A 22,531-nucleotide genomic window follows, 5' to 3' on the forward strand; every position below is an offset into this window, starting at 1 on the left:
GGGGTATGTTTGGAGGTGGCTGTGAGCTCCATTTGAATTCAGGCAGTCTGTCTTCTGATAGATGAGGCTGTGTTTCTATCTTGTTGATTGTTTGACCTGAGGCTTTCCAGCACTGGAGCTTGCAGGTTGTTTGGTGGCCTGGGTCTTGGTGCTGAAATGGGGACCTATGGGAGAGCTTACTCTGATCAGCATTCCCTGGGACCTCTGGCTAGCAGTGTCTTTGCCTCCATAGTCAGCTACAATAGACCTTTATCTCCTCAGGAGACCCCTCAAGCCCTCTAGATGGGTTTTTCCTAGGCTTCTATAGAGGTACTGCTTTGTTCTGGGTCCTAGTGCATGTGAGACATTGTGTGCACCCTCTTAAGAGTGGTGTTTCTGTTTCCCCCATCCCTGTGGAGCTCCTATACTCAAGCCCTGCTAGGTTTCAAGGCTAAGTGCTCTGGGGCTTTTACTTTCAATGCCAGACTCTCAGACTGTCTTGGAGGGTTATTTTTTATGTGGAAGCATCTCTTTGTAGCCTGTGTGGGTTTATTTATTTATTTATTTATTTTGGCTACAAGGGCTGTTTTTAGGCTTCCCTGGTGGCTCAGTTGGTAAAGAATCTGACTGCAATGTAGGAGGCACAAGAGACATGGGTTTGATCCCTAGGCGGGAAAGATCTCCTGAAGAAGGAAATGGCAACCTGTTCCAGTATTCTGGCTTGGAAAATTCCATGGACAGAGGAGCCTGGCAGGCTACAATCCATGGAGTCATAAAGAGTCAGACACAGCTGAGCAAATGAGCACACACACAGGGATGTTTTTATTATTAATGATTGCCACCTCCTTCCTCAGTGTATGCTGGCCATTATCCTCCTGATAGGAGGTATGACCGGTGTTGTGGTAACCAGAGCCAGCACTGAATACTGGACAGGGCACCCCTTTTGCTCTGATGGTATCACTGCCAAGTCAGGGGTGGAGTCTGCTCCCTAGTTGTTGGAATAGAGGCCCCCAGATCTGTTTCTTAGCTGTGTTTCTGATCTGGAGTGCAAGGTAGGTGGGATTGGAGCACTACCAATGGGAGGGAAGCCACTGAGTATTCCTCTTCTGGAGCTATTCACCTGTGGGTGCACTCTGTTGTGTCACTCTTCACCTGTTGTTTGAACTCCTAGATCACACTGTTCTTGGCACTTCTCTCAGTCCCACCTTAACCATGGGTATGCCAGCAATTGACCCTGATGTGTCTCAGGCATTGTTTTTAGCAGGCTACCAGCATAGATCCACTGAAGTCAGGTCCCATGATTATAGTAAGTCATGGATCTGGACCCATTGTGGGCAGTGTCGGGGCAGCTGAGACTCTGGCCTAGTCCAACTGCTGTCTGTACATGTCCATAAATCTACAGCTGCTAAAGCTAGACCTATCTTGACTACAGGAGTACTTGTCCCTTTAGATGTTCTGCAGGCACGGAGTTTACAAAGCTGATCATGGAGGTGTCAATCCATGGTTTGCTTAGCTGTAAGAAGAGATTTCAGCTTTTCTTCCTTAGTTGTATTTTCCCTTGGGTCTCAACTGTGGTTTCAGTCCCACCTCTGCATGTGGGTCACCCATAGGGGTCTGCTCCCAAGGCTGTCCTAGAACACATGAGTCTGCCCCAGAAAGAAGAGGGCACAGAGGAGGTGGAGGTCAGGGGTGTGAGATAGCCTGCCCCAGTGGGCTGCACTAAGTGTGTGGTTAGGTATGGAGAAAAGAAGAAACTCTGACATTTGTAAGGGGAGGGGACTGGCCCCAGAGGTCATGGAGGCTTGGAGTGCCTGAAAAATAGGACTAGGGAAAAGGGCCTGCAACAAAAAGCAGGTAAATAGATGTCTGACAAACTCCCCTGCAATTTATATTAAGTAAGTATAACAAATATATTTTAGTATATATACTACATATACTTGCTGCTGCTGCTAAGTTGCTTCAGTCGTGTCCAACTCTGGGCTACCCCATAGACGGCAGCCCACCAGGCTTCGCTGTCCCTGGGATTCTCCAGGCAAGAACACTGGAGTGGGTTGCCATTTCCTTCTCCAATGCATGAAAGTGAAAAGTGAAAGTGAAGTAGCTCAGTCGTTCCCGACTCTTAGCGACCCCATGGACTGCAGCCTACCAGGCTCCTCTGTCCATGGATTTTCCAGGCAAGAGTACTGGAGTGGGGTGCCATTGCCTTCTCCCTACATATATTTAGGAGCCATATATTCAAGAACACTGATTCTGAATTCTTGCAGTACAAGTCTATGTCTCAAAAAATGTCTTCCTGTTAAATGAATGCATACGGGTTTCTGAAGTCCCTATGGTCTTTGTTAATGTCCTCATTTTGTTCTGAAGATGAAAATTACAACAGTAATGTATTATTAATGTTCTTGGTGTTTTGACCTATTGACAAATCTTCACTTTGTTTCTACTATCAGTTGCTACTGTAACACCAAGCCCCAAATCAAAGCTATCCATCATAACCCAGAGTGGACCCCAATCAATGCCAGTAAATTTTAAAAGGCAGCAGCTATGGTACAAGATTATTAATTTTTAAACAGAAAAATAATGCAATACAAAACTGTAGCCCCTAGGGCCATTGTTAACAATATTCACATTATGGTGCTTTATTTACAAAAAAAAAAAAAAAATCATTACATTCCCTTAAACATGAATTTGTTTTCATTAGAAATAAATACTACTAACTATATTTTCCATCAATCAACAGATGTTTATAGAAATCCAGCTGTGTGTAAGATGAACTAGGCATATAGTGTGTACTGGAAGGTAGAAACACAAAAGAATGCAATTTTTTACAAAGAGAAAACCTGGGGATTAAAAAAAGTTGACTTTAGAAAAGAGAGGATAGAATTACTAAATGGGGTATATAGACAATGAACACTGTAGTATCTACAAGAGAGAAAGATTGGTCACAGGCCAGGTCACAGGTCAGGGAAGGATTCAGTTGACCCATAGCCTGAACTTGGTGCTGGAAGATGATCAGATTTGGAATGGCATCACATTAAGAATGGCATCACAAGCAAAGTTGGTGGCATGAAAAAAAGATAAAAGCAGGGCTATGTAAAGAATGATTATCAGATATTGAGGAAACTGGTCTGATGCGAGTGCAAGGATCATAAATAGGAAAATGTGGAGATGACCTGATAAATATAATTTTAGAAGGGATAGTGAAAAGTCTCCAACTTCAGACTATCTAGCAGGAGATACTGTCTGGATTTGTGTTCAATATCAGGAGGAATCATGGTCATGAATATTTTAACCTTTGTGTTTCATCTGGCTTTTACCATCTGTCTCTCCTTTTTAGTCCATCATCAGTATAAAAGCTGCCTCCACCAAACACATATTAAAAAAATGAAGTAAATAAATTAGTAGTTCTGGATAAACCATCAACCATATGGTCCAAGTACCTTGGTTTTGGGAATATGTTATTTGATTAAGTGTTTAAAAATGACATCTGGACAAGCAGCAAAAACTCACAAAGGAATGGCAGGGGATACTGGCCATGGTGAGGACTGAGTCCAACAGTTTTAAGCATTTAAATAGTAGGTTATTAAGTATAATCTGCCAACAACTTACTTCATTCAAATTTCCTCTCTCTGATTGTTCCAAGTTCAGACTGTTGTTATGCTTAGTACCTAAAGAGCCCAGCTTATAATGCTTCTATAAAATCCAAGAAATATTCAGGATTTAATCTAAAATATCTTCTCTATTCATCTTAATTATAGAGCAACTGTAGATAATGGACTTTTTTTTTTCAGTCTCAAATACCCAGACTTTTTTAAACCATACTTTTAAAAGAAAGGGTAAAACATATGAAAATACACAAGCTATTTAGTATTTTTGTTAAATTTTATCCAATTTTTAAAGGTTATTTCCATTTAGAGTTATTACAAAATATTGGTTATATACCCATTGTTGTATAATATATACTTGAGCCTATCTTATACCATAATTTGTACCTTCAATTCATCCACCTGTATTTACCCCTTCCCCACCCCCACCTCAAAAAAACTAGTAACCACTAGTCTTTTCTTCATAAACTAGTGTCTTACACTTTTCTGTATACAAGTCTTGGCCTCTTTAGACAGGTTTATTCCTAGGTATTTTACTCTTTTTGTTACAGTGGTGAATGGGATTGTTTCCTTAATTTCTCTTTCTGATTTTTCATTGTTAGTGTACAGAAATGCAAAGGATTTCTGTGTATTCATTTTGTATCTTGCAACTTTACTAAATTTATTGATTAGTTCTAGTAATCTTCTGGTGATTTTTTAAGGTTTTCTATGTATCTTGTCATCTGGAAACAGTGAGAGTTTTACTTCTTTTTCAATCTGGATTCCTTTTATTTCTTTTTCTTCTCTGATTGCTGTAGCAAGGATTTCCAGAACTATGTTGAATAATAGTGGTGAAAGTGGACCCCATTGTCTTCTTCCTGATCTTAGTGGGAATGCTTTCAGTTTTCCACAATTGAGAATAATGTTTGCTGTAGGCTTATCATATATGGCCTTTACCATGTTGAGGTAGCTTCCTTCTATGCCCATTTTTTGAAGAGTTTTAATCATAAATAGGTGCTGAATTTTGTCAAAGGCTTTTTCTGCATCTATTGAGATTATCATATGGTTTTTTATCTTTCAGTTTGTTAATATGGTGTACCACTTTGATTGATTTGCATATATTGAAGAATCCTTGCACCAAGTTGGAATAAACCTGACTTGATCATGGTATATGAGCTTTTTGATGTGTTGCTAAATTCTGTTTGCTAAAATTTTGTTGAGGATTTTTGCATGTATGTTCATCAGTGATACTGGCCTGTAGTTTTCTTTTTTGTGTGTTGTCTTTGTCTGGTTTTGGTAGCAGGGTGATGGTGGCCCTGTAGAGTAAATTTGAAAGTGTTCCTTCTGCTGCAATTTTTTGAGAGTTTTAGAAGGATAGGCATTAGCTCTTTTCTAAATGATTGATAGAATTCTCCTGTGAAACCATCTGGTTCTGGGCTTTTGTTTTTTGGGGAGCTTTTTGATCACAGCTTCAATTTCAGTGCTTGTAATTGGGTTGTTCATAATTTCTATTTCTGTCTGGTTCAGCCTTGGAAGATTGAACTTTTCTAAGAATTTGTCCGTTCTTCCAGGTTATCCATTTTATTGCCATATAGTTGTTCATAATAGTCTCTTATTATGTCTTTTATTAAAACTAAACATTCAGAAAACTAAGATCATGGCATCTGGTCCCATCACTTCATGACAAATAGATGGGGAAACAGTGGAAACAGTGACAGACTTTATTTTGGGGGGCTCCAAAATCACTGCAGATGGTGACCACAGCCATGAAATTAAAAGACGCTTGCTCCTTGGAAGAAAAGCTATGACCAACCTAGACAACATATTAAAAAGCAGAGACAATACTTTGCCAACAAAAGTCCATCTAGTCAAAGCTATGGTTTTTCCAGTAGTCATGTATGGATGTGAGAGGGAAATCAGTCTTGAATATTCATTGGAGGGGCTGTTGTTGAAGCTGAAGCTCCAAAACTTTGGCCACCTGATGCGATGAACTGACTCATTTGAAAAGATCCTGATGCTGGGAAAGATTGAAGGTGGGAGGAGAAGGGGATGACAGAGGATGAGATGATTGGATGGCATCACCAACTCAATCAACATGAGTTTGAGTAAGCTCCAGGAGTTGGTGATGGACAGGGAAGCGTGGCATACTGCAGTCCATGGGGTTACAAACAGACCCAACTGAGCGACTGAACTGAACTGAATAGTCTCCTATAATCCTTGTATTTCTGCATTGTCTGTTGTAACTTCTCCTTTTTCATTTCTACTTTTGTTGATTTTATTCTTCTTTTTTTCTTGATGAGTCTAGTCAAAGGTTTGTCAATTTTGTTTTTCTTCTCAAAGAACCAGCATGTAGTTTTATTAATCTTGACTACTGTTTCTTTCATTTCTTCTTCATTTATTTCTGCTTGGAGCTTTATGATTTCTTTCCTTCTACTAATTTTTGAGTTATTTTGGTTCTTCTTTTTCCAGTTGTTTTAGGTGTAAAGTTAGGTTGTCTACTTGATGTTTTTCTTGTTTCTTGAGGTAGGATTGTATTGCTATAAGCTTCCCTCTTAGAACCACTTTGACTGCATCCCATAGGTTTTGAGTTGTGTTTTCACTGTCATTTGTTTCTAGAAATTTTTTTGATTTCCCTTTTGATTTATTCAATAACCTGTTGTTTAATCTCCATGCATTTGTGGTTTTTTTTTACAGTTTTTTTTCTTGTAACTTATATCTAGTCTCATAGTGTTGTGGTCAGAAAAGATGCTTGATATGATTTCAGTTTTCTTAAATTTACTGAGATTTGATCTGTGACCCAAGATGTGCTCTATCCTGGAGAATGTTCCATGTGCACTTGAGAAGAAGGTGTATTCTTCTGCATTTGGATGGAATGTCCTGAAGATATCAATGAGATCCATCTCATCTAATGTATCATTTAAGACTTGTGTTTCCTTATTAATTTTCTGTTTTGATGCTCTGTCCATTGGTGTGAGTAGGGTGTTAAAGTCTCCTATTATCATTGTGTTACTGTCAATGTCTCCTTTTATGTCTGTTAGTGTCTGTCTTACATATTGAGGTGCTCCTGTGTTGGGTTCATTGATACTTAACCATTGTTATGTCTTCCTCTTGTGATTGATCCTTTGATCATTATGTAGTTTCCTTCCTTATCTCTTGTAATATTCTTTATTTTAAGGTCTATTTTGTCTGATATGAGGATTGCTACTCCAGCTTTCTTTTGTTTCCCATTTGCATGGAATAAATTTTTCCATCCTCTCAGTCTATATGTGTCTTCAAGTCTGAAGTGGGTTTCTGGTAGACAGCATATATATGGGTCTTGTTTTTGTATCCATTGAGCCAGTCTGTGTCTTTTGGTTGGAGCATTTAATCTGTTTACATTTAAAGTAATTATTGATGTATATGTTCCTATCGCCATTTTATAAATTGTTTGGGGCTGATTTTGTAGATCTTTTTCTTCTCTTATATTTCTTGACTATATAAGTCCCTTTAAATTTTGTTGTAAAGCTGGTGGTGCTACTGAATTCTCTTCACTTTTGCTTATCTGAAAAGCTTTTGATTTCTCCATCAATTTTGAATGAGATCTTGCTAGGTACAGTAATCTTAGTTGTAGATTTTCCCTTTCAGTACTTTAGATACATCCTGCCATTCCCTTCTGGCCTGCAGAGTTTCTGCTGAAAGATTAGCTGTTAAGCATGTGGGGTTTCCCTTGTATGTTACTTGTTGCTTCTCCCTTGCTGCTTTTAATATTCTTTCTTTGTGTTTAGTCTTTGTTAGTTTGATTTGTATGTGTCTTGGCATGTTTCTGCTTGAGTTTATCCTGTATGAGACTCTTTGTGCCTCTTGGACTTGATTGACTATTTCTTTTTCCATGTTGGGGAAATTTTCAACTCTAATCGCTTCAAAAAATTTCTCATACCCTTTCTTTTTCTCTGCTTCTTCTGTGACCCCCTATAATTCGAATGTTGGTGTGTTTGATATTGTCTCAGAGGTCTCTGAGACTAACCTAAATTCCTTTCATTCTTTTTACTTTATTCTGCTCTTCAGAAGTTATTTCCACCATTTTATCTTCCAGCTCACTGCTTCGTTCTTCTGCTTCAGATATTCTGCTACTGATTCCTTCTAGCATATTTTTAATTTCAGTAATTGTGCTGTTTGTCTCTGTATGTTAATTGATTCTTGCATTTTCTCCATTCTGTTTTCAAGGTTTTTGATCATCTTTACTATCATTATTCTGAATTCTTTTTCCAGTAGTTTGCCTATTTCCTCTTCATTTGTTTGGACTTCTGTGTTTCTAGTTTGTGCCTTCATTTGTGTAGTATTTCTCTGCCTTTTCATTATTTTCTTTTAACTTATTGTGTTTGAGGTCTCCCTTTCCCAGGCTTCAAGGTTGAATCCTTTCTTCCTTTTGGTTTCTGCCCTCCTAAGGTTGGTCCAGTGGTTTGTGTAATTTTGTATAGTGAAATTTGTGCTGAGTTTTTTTGTTTGTTTGTTTTTCCCCTGATGAGCAAGGCTGAGTGTGGTGGTAATCCTGTATGCTGATGATTGGGTTTATATTTTTGTTTTGTTTGTTTAGATGAGGCATCCTGCATAGAGTGCTACTGGTGGTGTTACATGCCGGGTTGTGTATTCAAGTGGCTTCCTTTGTGTGAGTTCTCACTATTTGATACTCCCTAGGGTAATTCTCCGGTAGTCTAGGGTCTTGGAGTCAGTGCTCCCACTCCAAAGTCTCAGGGCTTGATCTCAAGACACTCTGTGCTATCGTCACAAATCGCAGCCTTGCAACGTGGTTATTTCTCCTCTGCTAACCCCTCCCGGTTGAGTTTTTGGAGTGGCCCAGACTCCTTTTCTCCCTGGCTGTAGAGTGCTCCCAAGGATCCCTCAGGCAGCCTCCATATGCCCCTTCTCTCCAGCTTCTCTTAGGCCTTAGTTTTGTCATTTGTGTTCTTGGGATAATAGCACTGGGCTTGCCTTCCTGAGTAGCTGTGAGGATCAAATAAATAACATGAATTCTTTTAAAAATCTACAAATTTAATTACTACTGACCCAGAAAGTAAGTTATTTGGCACATCCTATTCCAGAGGCATTCTGATTAATTGGTATGATTCCATGCACCCTGTCTCTACTTTCTACTGCCATCTTCCTTGTGTCATCATATCTCTGAACAGACATAACCATTAATTTTGGAATCATACATAGTTTCTAATCCATATAACATTCATATTTCTGTGTGTTGTTCTCTACTCTGCTTCTGTATTTCTTATGGTTGAAGTCAGTTAGTTCTTTCATGCCATATCTAAATCTGTATGCAAGTGTGAGGAAAAGATAAAGTTATGGAAGTAGAGAAGAAAGGGAAAAACTCCTCACAGGTAAGTCAACAAAAACAAGAGCTGAATGTTTCTAAGTATTTCTCTCTGGAAGGTAATAAATGTATTCTATATACCTCTATATGCCAGGCACTAAATTAGCCACAAATTAGATGACAGAGTCTAAGTTTTAGCTCAAAAAGCCACTAGTCTGAGATGTATAAAATTATTTTTCTGTTTAGATCTTGGAATTTGAAATGATGTAATCATCTTAAAGGCTATTTTAGAGTTGATATCTTTAATGGAGATCATCCAAGGTTAGTTGTTAAAATACCAGGTTGGTAAGGCCAGTGATCTCAATTGAAATTTCAAAGCTTTCTTCCAAGTATCACCACAGACTTTGGTCTCAGCCTTGGGAAACACCCTTCTAAGGTTGCCTCACCTTGACCTTTTCCTTGGTATGGGCAGTCAAATATATAATAAAGATTTCTATGAAAACTAAAGAAAAGCAAAGGTTACTGGTTGAAGCAAACTGAAACCCAGATTGAGTCCTACAGTCAGTCAGTAGACATGAAAAGATATATAGATGTTGGTGTTGAAGCACCTTTTGCAGTTTGAATGTTTCTGATGATCTCAATGGGCTTCTCAGGGGGCTCAGTGCTAAAGAATCTGCCTGCAGCGCAGGAGACACAGGTTCAGTTCCTGGGTCAGGAAGATTCCTGTCGAATGAAATGGCAAACCACTCCAGTATTCTTTCTTGACTGGGAAATCCCATGGACATGATCAATGGGTGTTCAGATAAGCTTTCTGAGTGGCCCACACAGCATTAGGCAATTACAAAGACTGTGCAATTGAACTGTTATGGTGATTTCACTCTCTAAAGATTACATCAAGTTGTTTCTATTCAATTTGCAGGGTTTGGGGGAGGGGGGAGGGCAACTTGTTCTCAGTAATTCCAAGTCAAAAAGGTAGGAGAAAATTGGAAATGTTAGTTTGGAGAGTTGTAGTCAGATATCAGAGGAAACTAGAATTCAGGATTTGGTCCAGTTTACATGTATATAACAAAAACTCAGTTAATAGTACTAGAATCTGATAATCACAAATGTGTATTCTTGTTCCTACTAAACAATTTTTCACCTCAAGGTCCCACAAATATTGTAAGTTTCCTGCATCTGTCAGGAGGTGTCCTTCCTTATTCCTCTGGTTAGCTGCTAGAAACACTGTTTCACAATGGGCTTTGTGGGCTCCATAAAGTCAGCCTTGCTTCCTCCAAGCTGTCAGGTCATATCTGAGTCTATGCACACAATTCTCAATTCTGACATGCCTGTCAAAGCCTGGGTAATGTAACCAAATTGAACTTATGCAAATAACAATATTGATACAAAAGTAAGAATATTCACTCAGTTCAGTTCAGTTGCTCAGTCGTGTCCGACTCTTTGTGACCCCATGAATCACAGCACGCCAGGCATCCCTGTCCATCAGCAACTCCCGGAGTTCACCCAGACTCACGTCCATTGAGTCAGTGATGCCATCCATCCATCTCATCCTCTGTCGTCCCCTTCTCCTCCTGCCCCCAATCCCTCTCAGCATCAGAGTCTTTTCCAATGAGTCAACTCTTTACATGAGGTGGCCAAAGTACTGGAGTTTCAGAATATTCACTAGCAGTTTCTAAATTCTGGAGGGATTATGTAGGGAGGAAAATGTAATTATTTCATCTTTGTTCACAAAGGTATACTTTTACCAAATTAAAACATTAAAAAGTAAACAATGGTTTAAGGAAAAAAGCATAAAATTATATAATCTTCCTCATCAGTCCATTCAGTCTGAGGTACTTAGAAATGACTTGGACAAGTCAAGAATTATGAATCTTACTGAAGATGAAGCACTTTTATAAAAGCATCAGGGTAAAGCAATAGATGTCTGTAAATTACAAAAGCCTCTACAAAATAAAGGCCATATGTGACAAATCCATACCAACATCATACTCAATGGTGAAAGTTTCAAAGCTTTTCCTCTAAGATCAGGAACAAGACAAGGATGTCCAGTCTCACCACTTTTTAACAAGTACTATGTTATACTCCATGTATAGTTGTTATAAAATATTGGCTATATTCCTATCCTGTACAATATATCCTTGTACCATATTTTACATATAATGGTTTTTACCTCTTAATACCCTGTCCTTGGAGAAGGAAATTGCAGCCCACTCCAGTGTTCTTGCCTGGAGAATCCCAGGGATGGAGGAGCCTGGTGGGCTGCTGTCTGTGGGGTCGCAGAGTCAGACACGACTGAAGTGACTTAGCAGCAGCAGCACCCTGTCCTTATTAAATCTTATGGGAACTTGGTTTGGTCCTTTCTTCTTCTTTCAAACCATCAGTCATAACACTTTTACACTAACCTTTCAAAGTCTTACTGGTTTCTTTGAACTATTCTGTCCTCGACTTCCCTTGTGGCTCAGCTGGTAAAGAATCCTCCTACAATGCAGGAGACCTGGGTCCAATCCCTGGTTTGGTAAGATCCCCTGGAGAAGGTTAAGGTTTCCCACTCCAGTATTCTGGCCTGGAGAATTCCATGGACTGTGTAGTCCATGGGTTCGCAGAGTTGGAAACGACTGAGTGACTTTCACTTCCACTTTTCACACTGTCCTCACACTCTGTTCATTCAATCCTGACTTCTAATGCCTTAATAAAGGTTTCTCAGTTACTCCTACCCATATTGAGTGATTCATTTTCTCAATTTCTACAGAAATGTTGGCTTTCAGGACACACACTTGAATACAATGAACAGTTTTCATATGACTGAGCGACTGACTTCACTTTCACTTTCATGCACTGGAGAAGGAAATGGCAACCCACTCGTGTTCTTGCCTGAAGAATCCCAAGAACGAGGGAGCCTGGTGGGCTGCCATCTATGAGGTTGCACAGAGTCAGACACAACTGAAGCGACTTAGCAGCAGCAGCAGCTACTCATATTGTGAATTCCTTCATGCAAAAACACACTTATTTTACTATATTAATTTAGAGAAAGAAGAGTCATACAATTATTATTGATAATACTTAGCATACTATCGGGTACTATATAAGATTATTATAATGATATAGAGGAAGTACCTGTTAACCTTTAATTAGATAGAAACATGATTCATCACAACTCTCTGTATTTATTGGAAACTGTTGTATTTGTGTTTTATATATATGTTATATATATTATATATATATTTATATATATTTTATATATATATGCTATACATATTTATAACCATCTATGACAAACTTCATATAAACTTGATTTTCATTTTAATAATTTTCAAAATAAGGATATCCAACATTTATTAAGCATTTGATAGCTTTCAAAGCAACCTGTGAAATTTTGAGCACTTTTATTTTAGATAATATTTACTAACAGTGTCTGTAGTGGATCAGGTGTGCAGTTCTTATAGACTGAACTGAATATAGAAAGCTCAGTTGCTGGCACATATGGGCTCTTAATATTAGTTGATGAATGAGAATGTTGCCTTATTTTTCTAACCTGAGTGTTTTGTTTTGTTTCTTTAGGAGACTCTGTCCCTCAATTTAATAACTTAGACTTCACCTATCTTGTCTTACCTTTGATGGGTTAAAACTAACCACATTAAGGAAAAAAACAAAACAAAACAAAAACAAACCTATATCCACTAAGGTTTTATGAGGGAACACAGAAAATATGCCTGACTACATCATGTCAAACATTGTGGTTACACTGTAGAAATTAGCAACATCAATGCAGAATTATCCATGCAGTCCCTGGCATTAAGATGTAGCTAATGTCAAATCAAAGTAGCTAAGCATGATGGATGATAATAAAGGAGAGACTTGGGAGAAGCTGTTTATGAGTTGTTCTCAGAACTGCCTAAATAAAAAATAATTCTCTCACATTGTCATATATTATACATCAAATGCACAGTCACCAATATTTGATAATTACCTGAATATATCAACCCACTTAGAGTTGTAAAATCGTCTCCCATCCTTGGGGGTGCTGCATGCTGTTATATCATTTAAGAAGCTTTACAAAGGAACAATTTAATATAGATTGCTGGTAAAAAAAGTTTCAGCCCAAGACTGATGATTATTAACTTTCCTCTTTGTCCAACATATGCACTTGCATTTTGGGGACCTATCATATATATTGATATTTTTTATAAGAGCTGGGAAGTTGATTACAAAGACTCTCTTATCTGCAGTATACTCAACCAGGTTTCAGAAATATTGTCAGTCCTGCACACCATTATATGTGATTTCTATCCTTTTACTCTGTAGCACAAAAATTAGGTAATTACTCTTTTATTTTTTCATATGTTTACAAATTCTAAAAACAATAATGACTTTCAGGTTAGGCACCACCAGCAGTTAAGTAACCCCTTTTGAAAAGTCCTTGGCTGTACTTCAGGACCTCTGTCAGTAGGTCATTCAGTTCAGTTTAGTTGCTCAGTCGTGTCTGACTCTTTGCGACCCCATGAATTGCAGCACGACAGGCCTCCCTGTCCATCGTCAACTCCCGAAGTTTACCCAAACTCATGTCCATTGAATTGGTGATGCCATCTAGCCATCTCATCCTCTGTGGTCCCCGTCTCCTTCTGCCCCCAATCCCTCCCAGCATCAGGGTCTTTTCCAATGAGTCAGCTCCTCGCATCAGGTGGCCAAAGTATTGGAGTTTCAGCTTCAGCATTAGTCCTTCCAATGAACACCCAGGAATGATCTTCTTTAGGATGGACTGGTTGGATCTCCTTGCAGTCCAAGGGGACTCGCAAGAGTCTTCTCCAACACCACAGTTCAAAAGCATCAATTCTTTGGCGCTCAGCTTTCTTCACAGTCCAACTCTTACATCCATACATGACCATTGGAAAAACCATAGCCTTAACCAGATGGACCTTTGTTGACAAAGTAATGTCTCTGCTTTTTATTATTTTTTTCATTTACTTCATTTTTTATATAAATTTATTTTAATTGAAGGCTAATTACTTTACAATATTGTATTGGTTTTGTCATACATCAACATGAATCCGCCATGGGTGTATATGTGTTTCCCATCCTGAACCCCCCCTCCCACCTCCCTCCCCCTACCATCCCTCTGGGTCATCCCAGTGCACCAGCCCCAAGTATCCTGTATCATGCATAGAACCTGGACTGGCAATTCATTTCATATATGATATTATACATGTTTCAATGTCATTCTCCCAAATCATCCCACCCTCGCCTTCTCCCACAGAGTCCAAAAGACTGTTCTATACATCTGTGTCTCTCTTGCTATCTCACATACAGGATTATCATTACCATCTTTCTAAATTCCATATATATCCGTTAGTATACTGTATTGGTGTTTTTCTTTCTGGCTTACTTCACTCTGTATAATAGGCTCCAGTTTCATCCACCTCATTACAACTGATTCAAATGTATTCTTTTTAATGGCTGAGTAATATTCCATTGTGTATATGTACCACAGCTTTCTTAACCATTCGTCTGCTAACGGACATCTAGGTTGCTTCCATGTCCTGGCTATTATAAACAGTGCTGCGATGAACATTGGGGCACACGTGTCTCTTTCAATTCTGGTTTCCTAGGTGTGTATGCCCAGCAGTGGGATTGCTGGGTCATAAGGCAGTGCTATTTCCAGTTTTTTAAGGAATCTCCACACTGTTCTCCATAGTAGCTATACTAGTTTGCATTCCCACCAACAGTGTAAGAGGGTTCCCTTTTCTCCACACCCTCTCCAGCATTTATGGCTTGTAGACTTTTGGATCGCAGCCATTCTGACTGGTGAAATGGTACCTCATTGTGGTTTTGATTTGCATTTCTCTGATAAGGAGTGATGTTGAGCATCTTTTCATGTGTTTGTTAGCCATCTGTATGTCTTCTTTGGAGAAATGTCTATTTAGTTCTTTGGCCCATTTTTTGATTGGGTCATTTATTTTTCTGGAATTGAGCTGCAGGAGTTGCTTGTATATATATATATTTTTTTTAATTGAATTTTATTTTTTAACTTTACAATATTGTATCGGTTTTGCCATATATCAACATTAATCCGCCACAGGTATACACGTGTTCCCCATCCTGGACCCTCCTCCCTCCCTGTACTATCCCTCTGGGTCGTCCCAGTGCACCAGCCCCAAGCATCCAGTATCGTGTATCGAACCTGGACTGGCGACTAGTTTCATATATGATATTATACATGTTTCAATGTCATTCTCCAAATCATCCCACCCTCTCCCTCTCCCACAGAGTCCAAAATACTGTTCTATACATCAGTGTCTCTTTTGCTGTCTCATAAAAGTTGGCTTAAAGCTCAACATTCAGAAAACGAAGATCATGGCATCTGGTCCCATCACTTCATGGGAAATAGATGGGGAAACAGTGGAAACAGTGTCAGATTTTATTTTGGGGGGCTCCAAAATCACTACAGATGGTGACTGCAGCCATGAAATTAAAAGACGCTTACTCCTTGGAAGGAAAGTTATGACCAACCTAGATAGCATATTCAAAAGCAGAGACATTACTTTGCCAACAAAGGTCCATCTAGTCAAGGCTATGGTTTTTCCAGTGGTCATGTATGGATGTGAGAGTTGGACTGTGAAGAAGGCTGAGCACCGAAGAATTGATGCTTTTGAAGTGTGGTATTGGAGAAGACTCTTGAGAGTCCCTTGGACTGCAAGGAGATCCAACCAGTCCATTCTGAAGGAGATCAGCCCTGGGATTTCTTTGGAAGGAATGATGCTAAAGCTGAAACTCCAGTACTTTGGCCACCTCATGCAAAGTGTTGACTCATTGGAAAAGACTCTGATGCTGAGAGGGATTGGGGGCAGGAGGAGAAGGGGACGACAGAGGATGAGATGGATGGATGGCATCACTGACTCGATGGACGTGAGTCTGGGTGAACTCTGGGAGCTGGTGATGGACAGGGAGGCCTGGCATGCTGTGATTCATGGAATCGCAAAGAGTTGGACACAACTGAGCGGCTGAACTGAACTGATACAGGGTTATTGTTACCATCTTTCTAAATTCCATATATATCCGTTAGTATACTGTATTGGTGTTTTTCTTTCTGGCTTGCTTCACTCTGTATAATAGGCTCCAGTTTCATCTACTTCATTAGAACTGATTCAAATGTATTCTTTTTAATGGCTGAGTAATACTCCATTGTGTATATGTACCACCGCTTTCTTATCCATTCATCTGCCGATGGACATCTAGGTTGCTTCCATGTCCTGGCTATTAACAGTTCTGGGTGAACACTGGGGCACACGTGTCTCTTTCAATTCTGGTTTCCTAGGTGTGTATGCCCAGCAGTGGGATTGCTGGGTCATAAGGCAGTGCTATTTCCAGTTTTTTAAGGAATCTCCACACTGTTCTCCATAGTGGCTGTACTAGTTTGCATTCCCACCAACAGTGTAAGAGGGTTCCCTTTTCTCCACACCCTCTCCAGCATTTATGGCTTGTAGACTTTTGGATCGTAGCCATTCTGACTGGCATAAAATGGTACCTCATAGTGGTTTTGATTTGCATTTCTCTGAAAATGAGTGATGTTGAGCATATTTTCATGTGTTTGTTAGCCGTCTGTATGTCTTCTTTGGAGAAATGTCTCTTTAGTTCTTTAGCCCATTGTTTGGGTCATTTATCTTTCTGGAATTGAGCTACAGGAGTTGCTTGTATATTCTCGAGATTAGTTGTTTGTCAGTTGCTTCATTTGCTATTATTTTCTCCCATTCTGAAGGCTGTCTTTTCATCTGGCTTATAGTTTCCTTTGTTGTGCAGAAGCTTTTAAGTTTAATTAGGTCCCATTTGTTTATTTTTGCTTTTATTTCCAATATTCTTGGAGGTGGGTCATAGAGGATCCTGCTGTGATGTATGTCAGAGAGTGTTTTGCCTATGTTCTCCTGGATGAGTTTTATAGTTTCTGGTCTTAAGTTTAGATTTTTAATCCATTTGGAGTTTATTTTTGTGTATCATGTTAGAAAGTGTTCTAGTTTCACTCTTTTACAAGTGGTTAACCAGTTTTCCCAGCACCACTTGTTAAAGAGATTGTCTTTAATCCATTGTATATCCTTGCCTCCTTTGTCAAAGATAAGGTATCCATAGGTGCGTGGGTTTATCTCTGGGCTTTCTATTTTGTTCCATTGATCTATATTTCTGTCTTTGTGCCAGTACCATACTGTCTTGAAGACTGTGGCTTTGTAGTAGAGCCTGAAGTCAGGCAGGTTGATTCCTCCAGTTCCATTCTTCTTTCTGAAGATTGCTTTGGCTATTAGAGGTTTTTTGTATTTCCATACAAATTGTGAGATTATTTGTTCTAGCTCTGTGAACAATACCGTTGGTAGCTTGATAGGGATTGCATTGAGTCTATAAATTGTTTTGGGTAGTATACTCATTTTCACTATATTGATTCTTCCAATCCATGAACATGGTATATTTCTCCATCTATTACTGTCCTCTTTGATTCCTTTCACCAGCGTTTTATAGTTTTCTATATATAGGTCTTTAGTTTCTTTAGGTAGATATATTCCTAAGTATTTTATTCTTTTCGTTGCAATAGTGAATGGAATTGTTTCCTTCATTTCTCTTTCTATTTTCTCATTATTAGTCTATAGGAATGCAATGGATTTCTGTGTGTTGATTCTATATCCTGCAACTTTACTATATTCACTGATTAGTTCTAGTAATTTTCTGGTGGAGTCTTTAGGGTTGTCTATGTAGAGGATCATGTCATCTGCAAACAGTGAGAGTTTTACTTCTTTTTTCCAATTTGGACTCCTTTTATTTCTTTTTCTGCTCTGATTGCTGTGGCCAAAACTTCCAAAAGTATGTTGAATAGTAATGGTGAGAGTGGGCACCCTTGTCTTGTTCCTGACTTTAGGGGAAATGCTTTCAATTTTTCACCATTGAGGATAAAGTTTGCTGTGGGTTTGTCATATATAGCTTATATTATGTTGAGGTATGTTCCTTCTATTCCTGCTTTCTGGAGAGTTTTTTTTTATCATAAATGGATGTTGAATTTTGTCAAAGGCTTTCTCTGCATCTATTGAGATAATCATATGGTTTTTATTTTTCAATTTGTTAATGTGGTGTATTACATTGATTGATTTGTGGATATTGAAGAATCCTTGCATCCCTGGGATAAAGCCCACCTGGTCATGGTGTATGATCTTTTTAATGTGTTGTTGGATTCTGATTGCTAGAATTTTGTTAAGGATTTTTGCATCTATGTTCATCAGTGATATTGGCCTATAGTTTTCTTTTTTTGTGGCATCTTTGTCATGTTTTGGTATTAGGGTGATGATGGCCTCATAGAATGAGTTTGGAAGTTTACCTTTCTCTGCAATGCTTGTATATTTTTGAGCTTAGTTTTTTGTCAGTTGCTTCATTTGCTATTATTTTCTCCCATTCTGAAGGCTGTCTTTTCACCTTGCTTATAGTTTCCTTTGTTGTGCAGAAGCTTTTAATTTTAATAGGTCCCATTTGTTTATTTTTGCTTTTATTTCCATAATTCTGGGAGGTGGGTCATGTCTCTGCTTTTGAATATGCTATCTAGGTTGGTCATAACTTTCCTTCCAAGGAGTAAGCATCCTTTAATTTCATGGCTGCAATCACCATCTGCAGTGATTTTGGGACCCCAAAAAATAAAGTCTGACACTGTTTCCACTGTTTCCCCATCTATTTCCCATGAAGTGATGGGACCAGATGCCATGATCTTTGTTTTCTGAATGTTGAGCTTTAAGCCAACTTTTTCACTCTCCTCTTTCACTTTCATCAAAACACTATTTCCATTGGACATCATGGCCTCAATGCAGAAAGTGGGCCTTTGGTGCATTCTCCATCAAATATTTGAGATTAACTTTTGAGCTTATATCTTGATCAATAACTTGAGATACATTTACATTTGATATCATGACATTCCAAAATTTCTAAAGTCACTGAAGTTCTCATCTGAGCCATTAGTTAAATGTCATGTGTCTATTGATAGATTCATTGATACAGATCTATCAGTTTACCCATGTATCAGTTGTTTCTATGATTTCTTCTTCAACATAAACTAAAATGGACTGCTGTTTGTATAAAAGTTTTAGAGATAGATGTTTTTAAAGTCATTATCTTAGTCTGCTCAGGCTATCATAACAAAATACCACAGACTTAAACAACAGAAATTTATTTTCTCATAGTTCTGGAGGCTGGAAATCTGAGTTCAGAGCAGCAGCATAGTTGGGTTCTGGTGAGAACTCTTTTATAGGCTTATAGATGGTAGCCTTCTTACTAAGACCCCACATGGAGACAGAAAAACAGTCCTTTCTTGACTCTTCTCATAAGGACAATAATCCTATTGTATCAGGACCCCACCCTTACGCTCTTAATTACTTTTTTGTAGGCTTTATCTCCAAATATAGTCACACCAGGGACTAGGACTTCAACTTATGAATTGGGAGAGCACAGTTCAGTCCATAGCAGTCCATTATAGTTTTTGCAATTTAAAATGTTCATTTATAAGTATGAGAAAAATATCCACAAATAGCATCCTGAAGAAAGTTAAATTTTCTCTCACATACTGAGAAGAAAATCTGTTGGTTAGAGGACAGCTCTGATTTATGTTTATGACAATTACATTTTTGTTATAATACGTAAAATATAATCATTTTCCACAGTAACATAATTGTTCTATTGGCAAACTTGCTTCAGAATATTACTTATGACTTGCTTCTATCAGGTCTTCCATATGTAAATTTTAAATGTACAAGTGAATTTCAGGGAGACTTTGAAGATGCATGTTACATATAAAATTACATTAAATTTATGCAGGAAGGGGTGAGCATATCATTTTAATTGGATGTGTACAACTATCTGTCTATCTGTCTATATCCAGAGCATATTTGTACAGATAAATTATGTCAAAATGTGCCCTGAAATTCATAAATTACACCACCCACCATGGTGAAGAATTTGGTATAAATATATCAGAGTTTAAGAAAAATGATTTTTAAAAATTCCAGGATAAAAAGTTAAAAAGTTAATACTTGTGATATGTTAAAAAAAAAAAAATGGTACAATTTTTCAAACTGTTACCCATAGTGTCTTAAAAATGGCACTTGAATTAGAAAAAATAGAGCCAATTGATTTATAAATAAGTTGAGATGTATTTAAAATTGACAGTTGTGAGTGCCTTGTACTTTATTCTGCCATTTAGTAGATATTATCTAATAAATAATGACAATATCATAGAGACAAAAGATTCACATAGGCCTGAATGTGAATTCTGGGTCTACCAGTTGATTTGCCCTATGATCCTGGACTCCTCACTTAATTTTTTTGTCTCAATTTCTTTACACACAAAATGTTTGTTAATTTTAAAAAAGCCATAGAGTAGATTAATCTTATTAAAATATGTTTAAAGTGCCTAAGATTGTGCTTTGCACATAGGAGGTACTGGATATATGTTAGTTCCCTTTTTACTCTCTTTCTGTTACTGTCATGGTATAAGTGAAAACATTTAGGTCATCCACCGTGCTCACATACCCAACAAGGTCAGACCACCTAAGCCTATGGGCATAGAAATAGATACAACTATCTGGAAGGTATAGATCCTGTCGACAAAAAAATCAGTTGATCTACTAAGTGGAAAATTTTATTTGAGCCAAATTTGCGGATTATAACCCAGGAAAAGCATCTCAGAAAACTCTGAGAACTGTTTGGCCTGTTAGAAGTCAAACAGTTACATAAGCTTTTTGAGACAGAGGACTGTATGTTAAGTGACATATTATTAAGAATTTACATACTTCAGATCTAAGAAGCCCCTCACAAAGAAAAAAAGGAAAGCTGTCTTTTAAGGAATTGTCTTGCTGGTACTAGGAGAAGGTTGCTCTTTCTGGTTGAGTAGGTATGTCTGCTGATGGGGGAGGTTTGGTAAATGCACAGTGCAGATACACAAAGCATAGTAGTGAGGAGGGAGGAGGCCAAAAGGCAAAGAAACATTTAAATATTTCTTGCCATCAAATATGAATTTTATTTCACAGTTTCCCCTTGTTGATCATTAATCATTCAACAGAAAGCAATAGGTGATCGAATATTTGGCCCTTGAAGCCAGGGTGGCTGCTTACCTGCGCTGGGGTCCATCATGTCCCTCAGTGCTAGGTCTCAGTTGCCTGGTTCTCTCTTTGTTTGGGGGTCGGGGGGTGGGGTGGGGGGAGGTTATACTAGCAGAATGTTCAGCAAGGATTGACAGCTGATTCTAGTTTGTCCAATAAGGGACTTTTAAGCCAGTTCTCCTTGCATGTGCATTGGGTATGCCCATTATTCTACAGTGAATTATAGAGGTGATCTTTAGTTTCAGGTTGTTTAGACATTCATTATCTTAGTGCAAGCAGGTGAAACTGTGAAAGTCATATATATATATATACACATATATATGTATGTATGTATATGTATGTTCTACAAACTAATTAAATTGATAGTAGGAGCAACACCATCATCATTAAAGATTAAGCCAAATTCTTCTGAACCAAACCATTTTCCTAGTATTTCTCCTAAACTGTGAAGTGGATTGTTCAGAGCAGAAATTTGATGCCTCATTGGTCATGAGTTAACAAATTTTGTGGCCAAATTGTCATACCATTGGAAAACTGATAGGAGTGCTCATATTACAGATTACCCTAAGGTGACCTTGAGCCCAAGAGAAACCAATTACATATCTTCCTAATCAACCTGGGGAGAGCTAGGGTCACAGACTTCTTCCATAAATCCATTGGATCTGGTTAGGAGCTATGCAATATTCAACATCTAATGAAAAGGAGTATTTATGGCCAGGTTCAAAACAGGCATCATTAATGGGTCAGGATCACTTTTAGTGATATTGGTGGTAACATTAGCATGCATAATGTTAAAGGATTTTTCTTTTAAAATAAAATGTCTAAGGACTATCCATTTAGAGTCTTGGAGAGAATAAATCCACCAAGGCAACTGGAAATAGGTGATTGGCCACAAACCCAACAATTAGATTGATTTTTTAAACTTTCATATGATTGAGCCCAAGAAATCCATTTAGATTATAAACAAAAATGTGAGAAATTGTCAAAGTAATCAGTATGCAGGCCTGCTAAGACATCTTGTGTCAGCTGTCTACTTTAGATATAGCTGTCTTCTTGTTCAGCTCTGAAAGTGCTGGTCTTAGTTGAAGTCAGAAATAGGAATTGTGGTTCATTCAGGAAAGGCTATGTTCCCTCTCAGTTTTCTTTATCTGATGCCTTTTCCAGAATGCATTATCTCTTGGTTGCAGGTCTTGGCACATCTGATCTTCATCCAAAATTAGATTACTATGATAAACCTCAGAAACATACTTAGAGTGTCCTTTTAATGACTGAACTTTTACAAAAAGTTATCTGGGAAGTGCATCTTAGTCAGTAAATACAGACCTCAATGAACAAAACTAAACTTACTGTTCACTGAAACGTAATTTTTTCTCTCTAAAATCACCTGCCTTTCTACCAAATATAGCCAAATTAAGACTAATTTGTTTGCAAAATAAGTCTGGTTAATAGAAACTTTAGCTGTGCTGGAACTTTTTGTAAAGAATATAAAATTTTAAAACCTCAAGGCCAGGAAAAACATACCAAGAATATATCATTGATTGTGCCTGTGATACCTATGGATTTGG

The 22,531-nt window shown here is 38.1% G+C and overlaps 1 protein-coding gene across 1 annotated transcript in view; it reads right to left on the bottom strand.

The window, feature by feature from the left end:
* Window positions 1–4,758: 4,758 nt before the first annotated feature.
* LOC129623048 (uncharacterized) overlaps window positions 4,759–22,531 on the bottom strand; it is a 367,755-nt gene continuing 349,982 nt past the window's right edge. Inside the window, exon 5 of the mRNA XM_055540056.1 lies at window positions 4,759–8,540. Coding sequence (XP_055396031.1) covers window positions 8,362–8,540 — 179 coding nt within the window. The 3' untranslated portion in view covers window positions 4,759–8,361. The remainder of the gene's footprint in view (window positions 8,541–22,531) is intronic.

Source organism: Bubalus kerabau, chromosome 11 (genome assembly GCF_029407905.1).
Source record: "Bubalus kerabau isolate K-KA32 ecotype Philippines breed swamp buffalo chromosome 11, PCC_UOA_SB_1v2, whole genome shotgun sequence".
NCBI classification, from domain to species: domain Eukaryota; kingdom Metazoa; phylum Chordata; class Mammalia; order Artiodactyla; family Bovidae; genus Bubalus; species Bubalus kerabau.